Raw genomic sequence first — 19,320 nt, forward strand, 5'->3', positions numbered from 1 at the left:
AGATGCTAAATGATAGAGCGAGCAGCCGCGCTGCGTAACGAGCTGGATTTAACATCTGGACGCGAGGTCTTTTGAAGTGACGCGCCAAGTTGCCGCGGGCCTATTTTACCTCGTCACGCCTAATTGTTAAGTTTGTTGTAACTTTAAATCCAAAGTTGTGATCCTCAGACTGCCTTAAGACTGGAAATCGATCGAATCGAACAATCAGCTGCTTGTAATCGAGAGCGACAACCACTGACCAAACGGGACGTGTGCGTGACGTGTGTTCAGTCGCCATAGCTTTAATCCAGCTCATCACGTCGAAAAGGTCACAGAGTGAAGCGTCATTTAGCAGCCTGCCGTTATTGACTCTCGGTTTAAGTTGTAGATGCCAAAACAGACAGGAACACTGTGACCCTTCAGAAGAAACCACAGAAAGCAACTCCGATCCAACGCCGTCACTTTGAAATAAAGAAACTCAAAACTCAAACTGACTTTGAGAGTTTTATTTCAGAAAAAAAAAAAAAAAAAAAAAAACTGTACAAAACAGTTGGAACAATCAACCCAGATGATAAACATTGTGCTGAGATGCTTTGTGTCTGTAAAAACTTCAACTCGCGGCAGTGAATTTCTGCTGAGTCTCATTATAACAAGATATTTTTCATCACTTCATCCTCAGTTTGTTTGTTTTTATTTTCCCAGTGAGCATCAACATGAAAGTGTTTCATGACAGACACAGGGTTCCCGTAGTGTAGAAATAATACACCTCATCATAATCGCCTCTAATAAACCACAGTTTTAGGCCATTAATTAAAAAAAAAACATTCATGAAAATACACAAAACATGCCTAATGTCATACAAAATACATTCTTCAAATACTCATGCTCTGCTACACAAACTACGTATTAACTACTCAAATTCATGGAAATTAGTCAAATATTCAAACATTGTCAGAATTCACTGATGAAGAGTGTGTGGGAACCTTGTATCAGGTGGCGGTGAAGACTCTCGCCTCAGAGCCAGACGGTTGTGTGTGAGAGGGTTGTGCATTTCTGTGCAAAGTTTACATTTCCTCTTTGAATGTGTGTGTCTTTTTTTTTTTCTTACTTTTTTCTTCCTTCCACAGTCCCAAAACGTGCATGTGGGGTTAACTGACGACCCTAAATTGCCCATGGGCGTGAGGCACTGGAGCGGTACAGTAGATGGACGGACGGCGCTTCAGAGGAAAGAAGGCTCTGAGAGAAAACGAGTGAAGTGATCAACGCTGCCACCTCACAGCAATCACACCACAAAGATGTGATGTTTGCATGTTCTTCAGTGTATGTCGGGGTAGTTGTGAACACACCTAATCGCCCGTCTCTACTGGAAAGCTTAGTGAACCAGTACCAGTGAAACAGTCACAATCAGATCAGGTGGAAACATCAATACGTGTGTGAGTGTAATGTCAGATAAAGCGGTCCAGTGGTTAGCACTGCTGTCTCACAGCAGGAAGATCTGGGCTCAATTTCAAACCAGTCTTGTCTTCGTGTGTGGAGTTTCCTGGTTTTAACTGGTTCCTCCGGCTTCCTCCTACATTCCAAGGACGTCTTTGGTCATTTGCTCAATATGGTGTGCTTGTGTGACGGCCTCTGTGTGTTTTCCCTGTGGTCTGGTTTACCCTGCCTTCACCCAGTCCGCTGAGATTCACTCCAGCAGCCCGCAAACAACAAAAACAAGGTATAAAAAAAATGGAATCATTTAGTTTTTCAGGATGTGGTGTGAGTCAATTATTTTACTGAGATCTGAGGAGTTGCTGAAAAAAACTGTGAGTAACAAGTTCACTGTAGTAAAACAGTTTCATATACGCCTCTAACCTTCTACCTTCTTTAATTCTTTCACTGTTGTGAATAAATACAGATAAGACCAAATACTGATGTGTTCAGTACAATAAAAAAAAAAACTTGTTAAAAAAGACCAAACAGTATTTTTCCTTCAGAAATGTTAGATTTTCTCAGAACTTGCATGGCTTTTACAGAGTAAAGTATCTTTTAAGTAACAGTATTTTAACCCGAGTGAGATTTCCTGGTAGTTCTGCTGGTTTGTCTTGTAAAAATGTCTTGTTTACAGGTTTTAACGGCGTGATGAGGAAAATGTCTTGTTATAATGGAACCGGGCAGGGAGATAGCCACGTTTAGACACTTTGTAAGCAGACACTGAGAACAAACATGCTCGCTGAGGTCTTTTTAAATGTCGTGCCATTGAAGGCAACGCGAAGCACCAGACTCTCTTCTTCTCTGAGTCCACGTTCGCACAGCTGCAAACATCTGTTCCTCATCTGCTGTGAAATCCATCCTCTATTCACAAAAACTGGCTGTACCTGAATGTGGAGCTTTGGTCTTCACTTACCTTAATATCATTTGTGCTCTGGTTTGTTGAAATTCTCAAGTCTTTTAATCAACAAAGAGTAAACTGCTAATCTAACGTTTCTTAAATTAGAATAAATACAATAAAATAAAAATACTTCAAGACCAACCTCAAAATAAAAGATTTGTGGATAAACCCTTTCCTTGAAGGGATCTGACTTCATCAGTGTGCTTATCAAAATATTCTTTCTTTTGGGGAAATAAATAAAATAAATAAATTAAATAGGCAGTCTCTTCCGCAGCATTGCTCTGACCTGACCGGAGCCGCAGAGTCCGACTCTTCCATCCAAGGTCATGAAACGTTTTCATGGATGCTGGACCCACTTTGTCTGCAGGACCCAGATCAGAAGGTCAGGGATCAGCTGTGCTCATCTGGAGCTCCGGGGTTCTGGATCTGTTCGTTCTCATGTGATCTGGTGCCGGCTGCACGGCGGCCTGCCGACCTCCAGGTTCACTTCCTGTCAGTCAGTGAGCAGCTGGACGAAGGAGGACGGGAACAATCCTCTCTGGTCGGGCTCCTCCTCGATGTAACCGTGCTGGAGGTGAACACACACACACACACACACACACACACACACACACACACACACACACACACACACATATACATATAACCCCTGCTTTATACACAAAATCCTGAAAGATCCAGCTCTGTAAAGCCTTCTTCCGTGGTGATCAGACGGCTGGCCGGCGATACGTACCCACCAGTCGGTGTCCTCCTGTCCCAGCACCACCAGCACCTGGCCCTCAGAGAAGCTCAGCTCGTCGTGATGGTCCGCCTGGCAGTCGTACAGCGCCTGAACCCGCCGGGTGCTCGACCCCCGAGGCTGTCGGGCGGAAACAAGCAACACTGAAACAGCTCCTCCCAATAAAGTCATGTATGAGGTAAATAATTCAAATCATCAGAGAGAGAGTTCTATGGTATGTAAAATGACTTCCTCCAAATAAGTGCAGAGCGGATGAACAACTAATTTAATGTATCCGAGGTCTGAGAACGTGTAAGTAGTGTTGGATGTTTTCAGTTAACGCGTTTCTGAGGAACCCACCAATGACCTGCGAGGAAGGGGCTGAGGGGCGGGGCCTCTGGTGTCGCACTCAAAGCTCTGCGAGCGCTGGTTGGTTGGAGAGCCATTGGCCGAAGCTTTACTGGCGGGATGCAGGATGTAGGAGGAGGCCCCGTCGCTTTCCGCTCGCCGAAAACCTCCAACAGAGAGAAATCACTGTTATTATTGAAAAAAAAACAAAAAAAAACTTTTGTAACTTATCGAGGCAGCAACTGGATGAGTTGGGTATGTCAGTAATTCTCAGTGAGGCTAACATATAGCATATAAATAAATCTGTGTTAGTATACAAAAAAAAGTGTGTGAGGGCCTATTTCTTTTGGGTTTTGTTTTAGTTTTTTCTGTTTGGACATCAGTTCAAAGCCACCAATTTTGTCGTGAGTCACATCAACCTGTGCGAATGACTTAAACATGAATAACCCTGCGATGTGAAGCCTGCTCCCTCCACTCCGGACCGCCTCTGTCGCTGCTCAGCCTCGTGGCTGCAGGCTGTCAGGTAGCATTAGTCACAGGTGAAGCACGACGGCTGCAGCAGACTGAGGCTCGGAACAGGAAATACCTCTGTCTGGTCGTTCAGTCAGGGAGCTGAGAGGAGACGCCGGGCTGCAGACACACAGACAGGGAGAGGAGAGGGAGACGCTTTTTATTACCTGCAGTGATTCAGCCCGTCTTCTCCAGAGCAGTGTGGTCTGAACTGAGAGTCCAGTTACTATCAGCTTATACTTAGCTCAATATTAAAGACATTTTACTTAAATGTTTGTTTCATCAGATTTAAATATTTTATTGCGATCATATTATTCCTGTCTGTTTCATACTTTCATATTTTTCAGTCTACATTTTTAATTGTGAAGCGCTTTTAGGGATAAAATGTGTCATGACTGTTTAACCATTCGACTGATGAAGGGCGAACGTCGCTTCTTGAATGAATATTGAGTGAAGTTTGCAAAAGTGTGGTGTTTTTGGAGAGCAATCAAGAGCTGAAACTGCTTTGGCCTGTAAATCTGTGAAGCCATGAAGAGCTTCAGACTCATCGGATGTGTTTCCTGCAGAGCTGTTTGAAATTCACTGTTTCCGATACTCACACACACTTCTTGAAGGAGGAGTCTGGACCGCTGTAGATCCTGGGACTGGTTGGCAACCCATAATCTACACACACACACACACACACACACACACACACACACACACATACTCAGACTTAATAACACAGTATCAGTCCAACAGATGAATTGCCCCACGCGTCTCCCTGATGCTACCGTTCTTGCTGGACTCGGAGCAGCTCCTCTTGTGCCGGACGGCGATCGGAGGGGGTGGTGTCGTCTTTTTGTGTCCTGTCAGGGAGAAGAACACCTCGCCTTCCTCCTCCTCTTCCTCCCCGGTTTGATCGGCGCCAGCTGGCGGAGGAGGAGGAGGAGGGACGCTGGGAGCTGAAGGCGAGAGAGAAAGGAGAGGAAACGTCGCCATTTCAGACTCACACTGTTCTCCAGGCTCCTGCGATGAGAGCTGGGGGACCGATTTTCTTCCAATGAGCAGTAAAATATTTTAAAATGAACATTTGATTGATGAGACTGATTGTACAGTTATAATAAAGGGACACATATCTAGGAATCCGAAAAGTTTGGCTCGATTCTATCCATGTTACAACTCTGAGCTGACCTTTGACCCTCGGGGGCAGCGGGGGTGCCGGGGAGGACGGTGGCGGAGGTGGGGGGCTGGGGGCGGAGCCAGCCGGGCGGCTGTGCAGCTCCATGGCCATGGCCAACCGCCTGCCCACGCTGAGGAGGCCGCCGCCCGCTCCCCCCAGCGACGGCGGTCCCGAGGAGGGCGTGGCCACGAAGGAGGAGGACGACTGGCTGAAGCTGAAGGGGCGGGAGGAGAAGGAGAACGACGGGGTGAAGGAGGAGGACGAGGAGGAGGAGGAGCGCTCCTTCTTCACTGGGCCGTTCTGGGGAGGATGGGGAGAACAAGGCAAACTTTTGGGTGAATTTGGCATTTGTGTGACTTAACTGCATTCACTATTTTGCTATTGTAGAAATCTTGAAAGGTAAAATAATGAACAGACAGAAAGTAAAATAAACAAAATAACAGAAAGAAACTGTCTTTAAAAAGAAGATTGTGTCACTTAATGCTGATTAGTCATCAAACTTTACTGTTTTTACTGAACTACCTTGTCGTCGAAGTCGTCGTCACTGTCGTAGGGGTCGTCGTGACGAAGCCTCCACTCGTACTCCACGTGCACGTGATGGTCGAACTGGTTGGACTGAGCCTGTTGCAGCTGCACACACAGTCAGAGTCACTAAGAACTTTTCACTTTGGAGAACAATTTATTTTGCTGGAATGATTTGGATTTTGTTTCAATAACTGAATAAAGTGAATAAATAAATTAAAGGGAGTGATCCAAACCGAACGCCTTGGCTGGATGGATGGAAACGGGGAAGAAGCTCACCAGTTTCTCACAGAGGCCGTGCTTCAGCTTACGGCTCACGTCCAGAGCCGTTTCCCCCAACTCGTTCTCTGAAACACGCCGACAGCAAACAAACACACTGGCGTCACCAAGAAAACCAGGAAAACATGTTTTTACAATGTTTTTCACGTTTTGAGGACAAATGAAAGAATATTTCTGCTGCAGAAACTTCATTTCATTTCATTTAATGCCATAGTGCTTTGATCAGATGTGCATTTCCACATTTTCTCAAAGTATATTTGATGAATCCATTTAATGCCGCCCCTGCAGTTCATTCATTATTCTACCTTTCCTGCTATCTGAGACTATGGAATTAAATCTTCCTGACTGGCTCTTCCTCACTCTGTCAGCCTCCGCTACGCTGATTTATTCCTGTCTTCTAACTTGTTTTTCACTCTTTTACCGTCTCTGAATCCCAAATGCATTGAAGAAGATATCTGTTAACTTCTGAGCCTGTTTCCACCACTGCTCCCCTGTGGAAAGGGGAGCTTCTGCTTCTTATCCTTACTGCTGCTGCAGGACTTTTTCTTTTGACACTTTCATTGGAACTTTAATGTCATTAAACTTGTGAAATTACTTGGGTATAATTGGCTCCTTGTGAATAAAACTATTAAATTTGAAATAAGCAGAAAATGATTTTGCCATCCAGGAATGACACGTTTTTTCCCTTAAACCACTCTCCATTTTTAATTATGCAGCATGTGTCATAATTTCCTCACTCTATAAAATGCCCGGGACAGACAGGATTCTTTACGTGTGGGATAAAGTATATTAATAATTGGTGTGTGTGTGTGTGTGTGTGTATTACTGATGTGTGGGTTGGCCCGGGCTCTCAGCAGCAGCTTCACACAGTCGCTCTTGTTGTGCAGACAGCTGTAGTGCAGCGCCGTGTTTCCTGCCGATGTTTGTGCGTCAACATTTGAGCTGAAAGGAAAAGACAAAACGCCCAGCAGCAAACACACGCAGTTAAACATGATGCTGTGAACAATGACACAACTCTCACACGTGGTCACAGCACACACACACACACCAGTTCTGAGCCAGGAAGTCCAGGATGTGCAGCGACGTCCTGTCAGCCAACAGGACGGCGAGATGAAGCGCTGTTTCTCCTTTTTCCTGGTCACAATAAAAAAAAGACATGTATTCATTTAAGTATAGAGACATATGCCTATGTGTATGCATCATGTGAGTAACTGTTAATTATTATGCCTCTTTTATCTTTCTACATAGTAACTCTCGACATTCGCCACAGTGGTCAGTACTGAGCTCTGGTTCTACGTTCCTGTCTGTTTATATCTGTGTCTGTGTAAATGTCTATAGGCACATTAAAATTGTACACATACCTGTGTATGCATCTGCATGTTCAAAGCCTCTACAAGCTGCATAACTGTGTGCAAATTTTGTGCAGATTAACCTCAATCTCTTTGAAATTGTGTGCATACCTGTATATGTAAATGTGTGTGTAGACATGTGTTTGTGTGTGCATACACTCGTGTCTATACCTGCATGTGTATACTGTGATGAATAGTGCATGATTCCTTCCTTTGTTTGCGCTCGACTCAACCTGTTTATACTTGACTGTCTGCTTAAACAATGTATGTCTGTGTGTTTTAGTCTGTACATGTTTGTTTCTGCGTACGGCCGCCTACATCTGCCTATACTTGTCCGTGTGTGTATTTGCATGTGCACTGAGGCGTACCTGTATGTGAGCGTGCAGCGGTTGGCTCAGCTCGGTCTTCTGAGCGTACAGCTGGATCAGACTGTAGATGTCGCAGCTCTTCGTCGCCTCCTGCAGACCGAGTCGCAGCGCTGAGGCAGAGTTGTGGCCCCGCCTCACAAAATGAACATCCTGGTACTTTGACAAGATGAAGTCTTTCCGCTCCGCCCTGCGATGGAAACGCGCTGGTCATAAATAAAACATCTCCCCAGCTTTTAAGTGTGTGAGTGTGTGAGTGTGTGATGGAGGGCCTTACATGTGGCTGTGCTGTGAAGGTTTCAGTGACGGACTCAGCAGGTTCGCCTCCAGGATTTCATTAAAACCTGAGTTACCAACGTTTCTGGCCAACTGGAAGAGAGAGTTAACTCAAGTTTATCACCACTTGCGTTCTTCAAGATGCAGGAAAGATCTGCCGATGCACCGACTGGTCCAGCGTACCAGCAGGTCCGAGGTCCCCAGGCTGTCCAGGCTCAGAGACTGGATCCTGGAGACGTGGACCCCCATCTCTCTGTGGATCCCTGAGCACTCGATACACGTCAGGATGCCCAAGTTAGTGGACAGCCATCCGGGGTCTGCACAGAGCAAAACCCAGGAGATGCATGAAGGATCAATGAATGGAATGAAGAAGAATCAGGAAAATCAAGAAGTGAAAATCCCAATCAGGAATATATAGCTTAAAGAAATGTTTCACCTGACAACTTTGGGTTTTTTCTTCTGTAGACATGACTGAACACTTTGAGAATTCATCTTAGCTTGATTGCATCTTTGACTGCAGCTCACACATTCATAGCAGATTGATAATTGTTCATTTTTTAAATTTTTAACACATTCTTGGTTATTTTTATCGTAAAATTTGATAAAACAGACAAATCTGATCACCTTCAGTGTTTATTCACACTATTTATCAAGATACAATTATAGGACCTTGACAAGATAATTTTTGTAACATTGAAGATAAATTAAAGCAGCTTTTCAAGTATCTTCCAAATGATTAATGATAAAAATCATCTCACTGATTTCTCTGACTGTTTGCTGAGTGGATGTGTTTCCTCTGATCCTTACCGGGGGCGCCGCAGTCGCAGCAGTTGTTGTTTCCAGGCATTCGTCGGATGTCGTCGGTGATGGCTCGGGTCAGATCCTCCACGCTGCTCTCGGGACCCCCGCCTCCTTTTCTCCCCCCGTCCAGAGCAACGCTGAGAGCCTCCTGCTTACTGTTACTGAGCACCGAGATCCACCTGAACACACCGAGAGCAGAGTCAGGCCCGGCGCTGAGACAGGGGTTAGACTCAACTCAGCTATTGGATCATTCAGAAGTGCTCTTAATCATTTTACATAAACAAAATAAAAAAGACAGTTTTCCAGAGCTCTGATGTAGATGATATGAAGAGTTTCATCGGGATTCTTTCTGATAATCTAATATCAGGTAGAACCTCGGCTCATTCCTGTAAAGACTGGTTTCATCACCAAGAGGGTCCCTAACCCCACATCTGGAACCTCTTCCACTCATACACCAGCAAATCTTCAAAAACTGCTGAATGACAAGTAAAATCTGATAAATCTTTTCAAATTAGGATTTTTTTTTCTGACTCACGCGACACACTCCGCCTCATCTTCAGCCAGGAAGTGATAGGTTCGATTATCTGAAATAGAAAGTTGGATTAAATACAATGATGTGAACTGTTCATCAGTAAAGTCAATTTTTACACATAAATGCAACTCATATGTATGAAACACTTAAAAAAAGGTCTCCAGAATGAAATAAACTAAATACAATAACATGGAAGTTGTTCAGATAGGTTTTCCGGCTGCAGCGTCGGATTATTTTTTCATTTTTCTGTGAGTCTTACGGGAGATGAGGTCAAAGCATTTCTTGTCCTCCACACTGGGTTTAACCTGACAGGTGAGCAGGTTCAGTCTGGTAGGAGGTTTGTTAGGCTGAAAGAGAAAAACAGGAGGAGCTTAATCTTCATCTAACAGATTTTCTTACCTTTTGTGCAAAATTTGTAAAAGAACAAAAACCAAAAGCCAGTGACTGCTGCCATTATTAGAAAAAGCATTATAGTGTTTTCACAAAACCTTACTGAGCAGCAGTTTTGACCAAAGTCCAACTAAACAATAAATAAATGCACATCCGACAAATCCAGTGGTGTGTGTGTCTGTTTCCAATGAAAACAAAGTAGAACTAATGACCATCAATAACCACTGTGTGTTTTTTTCTCTCAGCTCTCTGTGCTTGAGTTTCAGTCAATATTGTTAATGGTAAAATCAACCATTTCAGAAAAACACGATAGTTTCACTGCACCAAATAAAAAAATATTTAATTTCCAATTTCACTGAGCAGAGGACTGTAGAGCCAGTAAAGAAAGAAGAGAGGACAGACAGGACAGAGGCAGGATGAACAGCTTGAATGAGCTGCACTCACGGTAGCGTGTGCGATGGTCAGGTAACAGTTGTGGACCGAACATTTCCTCTTCTGCCACATTTTTCTCAATCTGAAACACAAACGGACACGATGTTATTCCTTAAAAAGCGATGATACTGAATATCTCTGTGTGTTTTGTGCTTCATCGTGTCATTCTGAGGATGAATCTGGGGCTCAGACTTTGGCTTCTCCTCACCTTGTAAAGACTCATGTAGCTGGATTTGCTCTGGAGCATTTGTGTAATTGAAGCCTGTGTACTCATTTACTGTACACTAAAAAGTTGCTGCAGTCAAGCATCGTACTGTCATTGTTTGAAATCTGCAGTGTTTACTGCGAAGCGAGACTGTCGTTCTTCAGCTTTGTCCTCCGAGGAAACACGAGCATCTTGATGAAGCTGCATTAAATCCAGTGGAAAAACACAGCCTGGAGGATCGACCGCTTACTTTGATACAAAACTTCATCCGACACTTCAGTGCAGCCTTAAACTTTGTCAGCAAAACAAAGAAAAGTTTCCCGACACCGTCAGAGACAACTGCTGAAGGCGAGAGCTCCATCCGACTTTAATGGACACAATGTTAGATAACAGCATCAAGCTCGATGTGGAGAAGCGTTGATAGCTATTGAGACACTGCATAATTATAAATGGTGCATACTCACACTGTCCTGTAAGACACAGAGACTTAAGATTTTGTGCTTCTTGAATCATGTTTAGATACTGTAGTTTTTAGGAAGCCTGACTACTGAAATGCATCATGGTTCATGTAAAATGCAAGTATGAAAACATGTTGCATCCGGCTCTGCAGGAACAAGCAAACATCAGATCTGATCTTCAAAGGACACACGCAGCCGCTCAGCGTGGGGTGAAACACCGGTGGGGGTTTTGTTGGGGATAAGTCCGAACATTTTTCAGAGGATTCAGTTTTCCGACTGCACTCGTTGACGTAAACAGTATTTTTCAGTGAGTCTGGTAATCCCGCTGCATTCTTTATGGTTACAGTGTAATCCAGCTGCGTTGCTTCTGATTTCACACGAAAATGGTTTGTTTTGTGAAATTTTAATTACTTTAACAGTGTAATTAGATAAGTGTTAAATTAGATTGTTCTGAAGTTGCAGCACTTCTTTACATTTTAATATATATTCATTTAATGTGGATTATATACATGATCTGTAAAACAAGGGGAAATAATAATGTTTTGTTGTTTTTTTTCTTCACCAGCCATAAAAACAATCCAGTAGAATGGAGGAGATATATAAATGGGGAAGCTTCTTCAGAGAATCACACTTTGTGATTCAAATTAAACTTTATTTACACATTTCCACGACTTTAGTTTGTTTTTATAGAGCCTTTTTTAATGCCATTGGCAATTTGTTCCAAAAATCTACTTCACATTCTCTAATTTAACTTATTGCCTGAGTGTATAATTTGAGAAAGGAAAAAGACCATTCAAACTTAGTAAAAATTACCGGAGTAAAGTAAAACATTTACCCATCACTCTTCTTGTAGAGGAACCCAGACCTCTCTGTTCCATACTGTTTGTCCCCCAGCAGCTGATGCATGCTGTACACCTGCTTTGGTAGAGAGTCCTGTGCGCACACACACACACACACACACACACACACACACACACACACACACACACACACACATACACATTAACCAGCCATCAAACAGCAGTGTGCCGTCATGTTCGGCGGCGGCGGCGTTTTCTGACCTGATCAGTGTGGACGACGGGCCTCAGCTGATCTCTGAGAACACAAAGCTGCCGCTTCTCCTCCTCCTGACGCTGTTTCACCTGCAGACGCACAAACAGCTCAGCGCTTTCATCCAGCGGTGAAACAGAGCCGAAGACCAGTCGACCAAACAGCAGCTGTTTTCATGTCTATAACTAAGATTCTCCAATGATGACATTTAGACTTGAATCAGATGCGTTTGTCCAGGGGGCCACAATTTTTCTCAGCGTTCAGTCTTATACAGCAATTTCCTTCAAAAGTGGAGCAACTTTAGATTAACTTAATGAGTCATTAGACTGACTCACAGAGCGTTGACGGTTCTGCTAATACGTCCCAGCAGCAGCAACAAAACAACACAGCTGGATGCATATTACTGAGACGGACATAAATAGGAAAACAGAAATTCAACACTTACATTCTATAATGGCTAATTTTTAGCAGTTACTGGTACATTAATGCCACAACTTTTATGAAAGAAAGAGACAATGACATTGGCTCTGACAGATCTTAATAATTTGCTAAATCAGATCCAAGATTCAGTCATGTGATCGTCCACTTCATTGATCTGTGACGTAGTGCCGTACCGTGCTGAGGACTCCATTCAGCTCCTCCATGTACTGCTTCAACCTCTGAGTGGTGGACACACACTCCTGCAGAAAGCTACACACACACACACACACACACACACACACACACACACACACACACACACACACACACACACACACACACAGAAGCAGTAAATACAGCCATGCCAGTTGACAGCCTGAAGCTCCAGGAGTGTGTGTGAGCTCGTACTTGTTGTGGCTGTGGTAATGCTTGATGAGGTTCTGGAGCAGGTCCACGCCTCTCTTCGTCTTGATCTCGTTGACTTTAATCAGATACTGGGAGAATTAAGAAGACGAACTGTCAGACAGAGAAGGCCGGACGTCTCAAGAGCGTGAGACGCTGACGGAGAATGAAAGACGGAGAAGTGACGGCAGGTTGACTGACCTCGCACATGCTCAGCTGAAAGGAGCGTCTCTCCTTCTCCAGCTCCTCTGCGATCTCTCCTCCACTCACCTCGCTCCTCACCATCCCGTACTGCCGGGCCAGCTCCCGCTTCTCCTTCTCCACCTGCTTACTGCACACACACATACACACACACACACACACACACACATTTAATGCTTCATCTGAGAGCCGACTGTCTGCTGCTGATAAGAGTTTATTCAGGATTTACAAAAACACTCCAGAAGTATAATAACAGATATCGGCAGGCGGGGAACGTCTGAAATAATTTCCTGTTGTAACTCACAATCTGCTCTCATAATCTCTCCACGCTCTCTCAAAAGGTTTCTTCAGGTCCTGCAGAGATGTAAAGAGAAAAACTGCATTCGGCATTCAACATAATGAATCTAATGAATTTTTCTGAACACATTCCTTAACTATTTTAATTACAGATTATTGTGAAAACGTGCGCGGCAGCTCTTCGTAGGCCAACATAAAGGAGGAATAAAACAAGAAGTTATTACAAAGTCTATCCTGAGAGGCTGAAGCACCAAACAGTGATTTGCTTGCTGAAACAACAGATTCACTGCTGCAGTTTGTTTGCATGGCGGAGAAGAAATGAGACGGTAAAAATAAAGCCCTCACCCCTTTCACCTCCCGCAGGTCTCCTTTAACCAGAGAGTCCAGGAAGAAGTTGATGTTGTGCAGCATGCTCTTCAACTGTAGACCAAGACAAGTCAGGAAAATTGAACTGTTGTTTGGATTTTGTTGAACCATAAAAGAACTGTTATTTCATCAATGCAAATGAATAAAAAAGTCTTGGGTCACATGTCTGTCACAGGGCTAATACAGACATAGAGAGACACACAATCGCCCAAACACACTGGCATTGATGACACATTAAGAATAAAAAAATTGACTTGTAAAACCCAAAGAACCAGGCCCCGGCCTCACCTGGTTCTTCATCGGGGAGAGGAGCTCTTTAGAGAAATCCGCCAAGCGGAAGAAGGCCGAGCCGACCTCCGTCTCTCCGTTTGAGTGACAGTTGACCGAAAGCTTCTCCATGGAGTTGATGTACTGCTCCAGGTGGGAGACGTGGTCTGACAGAGAATCAGTACAAAGTCTTAGCAAAGGATGTAGTACCTGTGTACATGCATGAGTGTGTGTGTGTGTGTGTGTGTGTGTGTGTGTGTGTGTGTGTGTGTGTGTGTGTGTGTGTCAGAGGAAGGGTCAGGGTAAAGCACTCACTTGAGGTGATTAAGGTTAGGATAAGGAGCTGGAGAATGCATTATGCTAATGAGTTGGCCGCATAAGTAACGCTAAGATAATGTGTGTGTTTGTGTGTGTTTAACTTACATTGTGTGGATTTAACTTTAAGCCGGTGACTAAACTCAGATAAATTCTTTAGTGAGAACATGTTTCAAAGTTATGTAAAGGTCGGGAGTCAGGTAAACAATATGGATCAGAATAGTGATCACATATATATATATATATATATATATATATATATATATATACATACATATGTGTGTGTGTGTGTGTGTGTGTGTGTGTGTGTGTGCGTGTGTGTGTGTGTGAGTACCTTGTCCTGATGTGTATTTGGCTTTTGCAGCTTTTTTCATCTTCTGCAGCACCAAGCGGTCACTGTCCAGAACCTAAACAAATAGGCAGACAAATGATTCGTCTGTGGATCGACAGTGTGTGTGTGTGTGTGTGTGTGTGTGTGTGTGTGTGTGTGTGTGTGTGTGTGTGTGTGTGTGTGTGTGTGTGTGTGTGTTTGTGTGTGTGTAGGGGGCAGCGGCATTTCACCTGCTGACTCAACACACACACACACACACACACACACACACACACACACACACACACACACACACACACACACACACACACACACACAGAGGACGAGCTTTGTTCTGACAGCAGACAGCTACATTCCTGTGGGTGAAAACCATCAACTCATTGACACTGATCTCCACATGAAGCAGCTCCTGACCTGAACTGAAGCTTCAGTCCAACACCGAGTCTTCAAATGTGGAAAAAAAACAAAAGCATTTTGACATTTCTGTAAAATAATCCCCACCTCTGTGGTTAATTCTGAGAGTTCCGGTTTAGATGCTCTCATATAACGTCTTTTGACATGGGAAAATGGCTGCTGCTGCTGCTTCTGTCTCAATTACTGCAGATCGCAGCATCAATGGCTCTAATCAATAAACATCCAATTGAAGTCAGCACCAGCATGCAGGCTGCAGATTAATTTACAATCCTGGTAGTAGCCATCGCTCTGACGACTCCACATTACCATAGAATAACAATAACAATGAATTCTAATTGGGAATAATCTGTTGCCGTGGTAACATATGCCAACTCTGTTGGTGGTACACAAGAGGCGGGGTGGGCGGTGGGTGTTGGGGGAGTGTTGAGTCTGTTTTTCAGGCCAGTCTTCGGGTCAGTGACTCCGTTGAGAAGGAGGAGGAGGAGGAGGAGGAGGAGGAGGAGGGGGCTTACAACTGGTTTAAGGCGTCCACCCAAACACGTCACGCGGAAACAGAGCAACTTCACAAATGAAGCAGTGAGATCGTCAAAAGAAAAGGAAACAGAGAGATGCTGTACATGAAAGTCAGCAGAGAGAGATTGTGGTAGTTAAAGTTCCAGAAAGTCAAAGGTAGGACTCGAAATGTTTGAACACATTTGTTTATTAACCAACATCATTCGACCCACTGAGGATTTCTGATCTGAGGGAATAAAAAGTGTGTGGACTGAGTCTAAATACGCTACGTCACACAAGTAAATCATCTTACCGCCACATCTTCAGTGAAACATTCAGAGCAGATCGAAATATCAAGTGTGAAGCAATCATTAGTATTAAATTGTCTCTCAATAAATGTATTGTTGCAACAGGTTGTGCACAAAAAAACAAGAAATGCTTCCCACTTGAAGTAACTATTCTGCAATTGCTTAATGAGAAAAGACGTGCGAAACAAATCCTGAGCACGTTTGAAATTCAAGCATTTCATCGTCTATTCTTGTTGAAGAAATCTCAGCGTCTGAAGTATCTCAAGTGATATCGCTGCTGTCAGAAGCTGCAGGATTTGACATTTTCAGGCGGAGGAAGAAGATATTCACACACAAGAAATCTTCTCTGCAGATAATGTACCTATAAAAAGAAGTTCTTGCTGCAAAAACTCATTAAATTCTTCGCCAGCCCAGTGTGGGATACAGCCGAGGCTGTGATTTCCTCAGAGCCTCACAGTGACAGGCACAAACTCTGAGCGTCACGTTGAGAAAATCAAGCTGCACTTTTGCAAATTATCAGGTTTTTCTTTTTTTTTCCTGACTTTCCTCATTTACAGGTGGTAAAGCTTCTGTTTGAAAGGCACTGGATGATCATCTTTTTTCCTAAACTGAGGATCAATCAGTTTCTCCCTGCAGTAAAACACACTATTTTATCAAAACAGTGTGATTGAAGAAGAGGGAGGAAGAAGAGGAAGTGTTACAGAGAGTGAGTGAGGGGGTTGTATAATTTCCAATATGTCGATTTATCCAATTAGCTTCTTTCCACAACGCAGAAGCTTTGAAATGAGAGCAAATTGGTGAAAGCTGTGTTTGTGTGAGTGGACCTTTGTCTGCCTCCCTGTGCTGAACATGTGACGGACTTGTGATCTGTGTGGTGAACGTTTACCTTCCCTGGATGGAAAGGTCTTGAGGTCAGGGTTCAGACTCATTTTGTTCAGTAGAGCCAGCTTGACCTCCAGTGAAATAGCCACATCATAATCCCAAATGTTTACCTTTGTTTCATTGCAAGATGGTGAAAATGACTGTAAGGTTTACATCTAATGCAAAATCTTCGTCATTTCTTTTCATTTTGGCAAATAAAAATAATTTAAACAATTTTCCATCTGACACACAAATAAAGTTAAAATGTCAAATAAATCAATCGCTCCATTTTCTGCATTTCACCTTAATGTTTTACAAGTGATGGTGAAATATAAATGTGAACTATAGTGACATTTCACTCAAATAGGTTGATTCCATCCAGAAAAGTAACAGACTGACAAATTGAATCTGGACTTTAAGATTTAGATTTAAATACGAACCATTCAAGTTTAAAAATTCCCTGCAATTTTTGGAACTGACAAGAAACAGAGACATTTCTCAAGATCAAGAGATCCCAGTGAAGTCTGGCAGTGAACTCTTCTATCTCTGCAAATATACTGTTACTGTATATGTGTATTTGTGGAACATGTTTTCGTTTTCAGTTGTTATTACTACAAAGATTGAAACTGTGTCTGTTGTTTGGCAGGTCCTCAGTTTCTCACCTGAGCTACAGCAGGCCTCACAGTTTTACATTACTAGCAGAGTCGTTCTTGTACTGAAATTATGGAAGGAGGAAACAAAATCTGGTTTCAATATTATGGTACAATTCCATTAAAGTGAACAGATCCTGCTTCCTTCCTGTTCACATTGAGTATTTGAGTTGAATGTTAAACGGATGTACGTTCTGAATCTTTTGTGAATTTGCAGGTGTTCACTAAAAGGGTTTGGCACCAAATGGTGTCACCAGGCTGCATGAACCAATGAAAACCATAAAAGAGTGATTATCAACCAGGCTGGCAGCTGTATCACCATCCCCGTGTTTTAAAAAGATCTATTTAATGTTGTGTATAAAAGCAGAACATAAATCCAGTTTGATTCAGGCTGTGCTGGAAATGTCAGCCAATGAGGGCATGCATTCATCTATCCATCCATTCATCCATTCATCCATTCATCCATTCAGCTTCACTGCCAACCCCACCCTGAGTAAAAACCAGTCAAGCGACACTACTCTGTGAAAACCCGCGAAGGCGAAACATGCAAACTCTGCAGAGAAAGGACCCAGCCTGGAATAAAACTGGTGCACTGAACAGAGCAGGAGTCAACGTGGAACTGAAGGACAGGTATGGAGAAGTGACTGAGGGTCAAAGCAGTGACATGAAGACCTGAGAGCAGTTCAGTCCAGCTGGTGTCATCATCTGTGCATGCTCTGGTTTGGGGGCCTTATACCTTTAACTGTGGTATGGATGGGTGGATGAATGGGTGGATGGATGGATGGATGGATGGATGGATGGATGGGTGTTCTCATGCATAAACTGTATGAATCCTGTTGAATCCTTCAGCTGCACACCACTGCCCTTACAATCAGCCCCCCCTCCTCCCCCGCGTGCGCACTGACCTCCTCCAGCAGGTAAACGGTGTTCCTGCAGCTGACCATCTTGGAGGTGAAGGAGGAGGTGGTGGGGGAGCTCCAGTCCTCCTGAACCTCCTGCACGAACTCGGACACTGACACACACTCTGGCATGGTGCTCCTCAGCCCGGGACACACACACACACACACACACCCAGCTGGACCGGGACGGGACCGGGACACAGGCGGACACAGACCGGGTCCGACTGATCAGATCCACACAAAAGAGCGAGGACGCCGGGCGAGACGCAGAGTCAGGGACAATGAGTCAGAATTTCTGAATGGTTTCAAAAACACACAATGCAGAGGTGTAAGCATCCAGCTGTAGTCAGGTCCACTCTCCCACCGTGCAGAGAAGAAAAAAAAAAACGCTGATAATAAAAGCGATGACTGGAGATGTGATGTTTCCTCCTCAGTCTGGACGCAAAACGCTTCTTTCTCCCAACAAAAGATGAATGAATCCAGCTGGATGAAGAAAAAAAGAAGAAGCCGAGCTGCTCCGATTGCAGAGAGAAAAATAAATAAATAATTAAAACACTCCCGGTTTAGTAGTACATTACACCCGGCGGCACGTCTTCATTCAGAGAAAAGGCAGCGAGTGGCCGGCTGACAAAGAGCGCAGCAGCCGCCGCGCGCAGAACCGGAGGCACCGGACACCGGGACCGGCTTCAGAGGAGGGGATCGAACCGGCGTCTGCTCTCCTCTCCAGCCACGCTCTCATGTCTTTTCGCCTCCAGCCGGCTGATGTTTCCCTTCAGCTTTTTCGCTTCTTTATTCAAACCGCATGCCGAAGCGCGCTCCCGGTGCACAGCGGCGGAGCCCTCTGCCGCGGCGGCGCGCCCTGCTGACACGGGGGTGCAGTGGGAAGACTGGGCGGACTGGAAGACCCCCGCACCGCATTACATCACCGCTTGTGCTCAGAGTCGAACCCGGACTTCAGCTGGAAGACATTTACAGGCCAATTTCATTTATTTCTTTATTTTATTTCCCCCAGGATAAGAAAGAAAAGCAGGCAAATAGGATTAGAAGGATTAACCGCTGAAAGCTCCCTAATCTAAAATCCTGTTTATGGTTTCATTAAGATACTAATTTTACATTTGAAAAACCCACTAATGTATTTTTTTCAACTATGCTTATCCGGATACATGCACAAGATGTGCACAGGTTAGAGAGGAAAAAGCAAAAAAAAAAAAAACATTAAAGACTAGTACTAATCTCACACAGACACAAAACTACATCAAATTAGTATAAAAACAGTAAACATCACCACATATTGGCGCAAAAATATCTTAACATAATATAAAATCACCATAAAGAATATAGAAATGACCA

The 19,320-nt window shown here is 43.9% G+C and overlaps 1 protein-coding gene across 1 annotated transcript; it reads right to left on the minus strand.

The window, feature by feature from the left end:
* Positions 1 to 662: 662 nt before the first annotated feature.
* unm_sa1614 (un-named sa1614) lies at positions 663 to 18,344 on the minus strand. The gene is made up of 28 exons (XM_030090919.1): positions 17,977 to 18,344; positions 14,350 to 14,422; positions 13,722 to 13,867; positions 13,413 to 13,487; positions 13,075 to 13,124; positions 12,771 to 12,900; positions 12,576 to 12,661; positions 12,362 to 12,437; positions 11,759 to 11,839; positions 11,533 to 11,630; positions 10,047 to 10,116; positions 9,472 to 9,559; positions 9,216 to 9,264; positions 8,687 to 8,859; positions 8,063 to 8,196; positions 7,881 to 7,972; positions 7,607 to 7,793; positions 6,938 to 7,023; positions 6,716 to 6,831; positions 5,890 to 5,957; positions 5,611 to 5,718; positions 5,100 to 5,388; positions 4,700 to 4,870; positions 4,526 to 4,589; positions 4,003 to 4,046; positions 3,429 to 3,583; positions 3,084 to 3,209; positions 663 to 2,918 (listed from the first exon to the last, which is right to left on the minus strand). Exons 1-28 carry the CDS (start codon positions 18,100 to 18,102, stop codon positions 2,844 to 2,846), a joined length of 3,036 nt encoding a protein of 1,011 aa, XP_029946779.1. The 5' UTR covers positions 18,103 to 18,344; the 3' UTR covers positions 663 to 2,843.
* Between the last annotated feature and the right edge of the window lie 976 nt (positions 18,345 to 19,320).

The sequence above is a fragment of the Salarias fasciatus genome, chromosome 5 (assembly GCF_902148845.1).
Source record: "Salarias fasciatus chromosome 5, fSalaFa1.1, whole genome shotgun sequence".
Lineage (NCBI taxonomy): Eukaryota > Metazoa > Chordata > Actinopteri > Blenniiformes > Blenniidae > Salarias > Salarias fasciatus.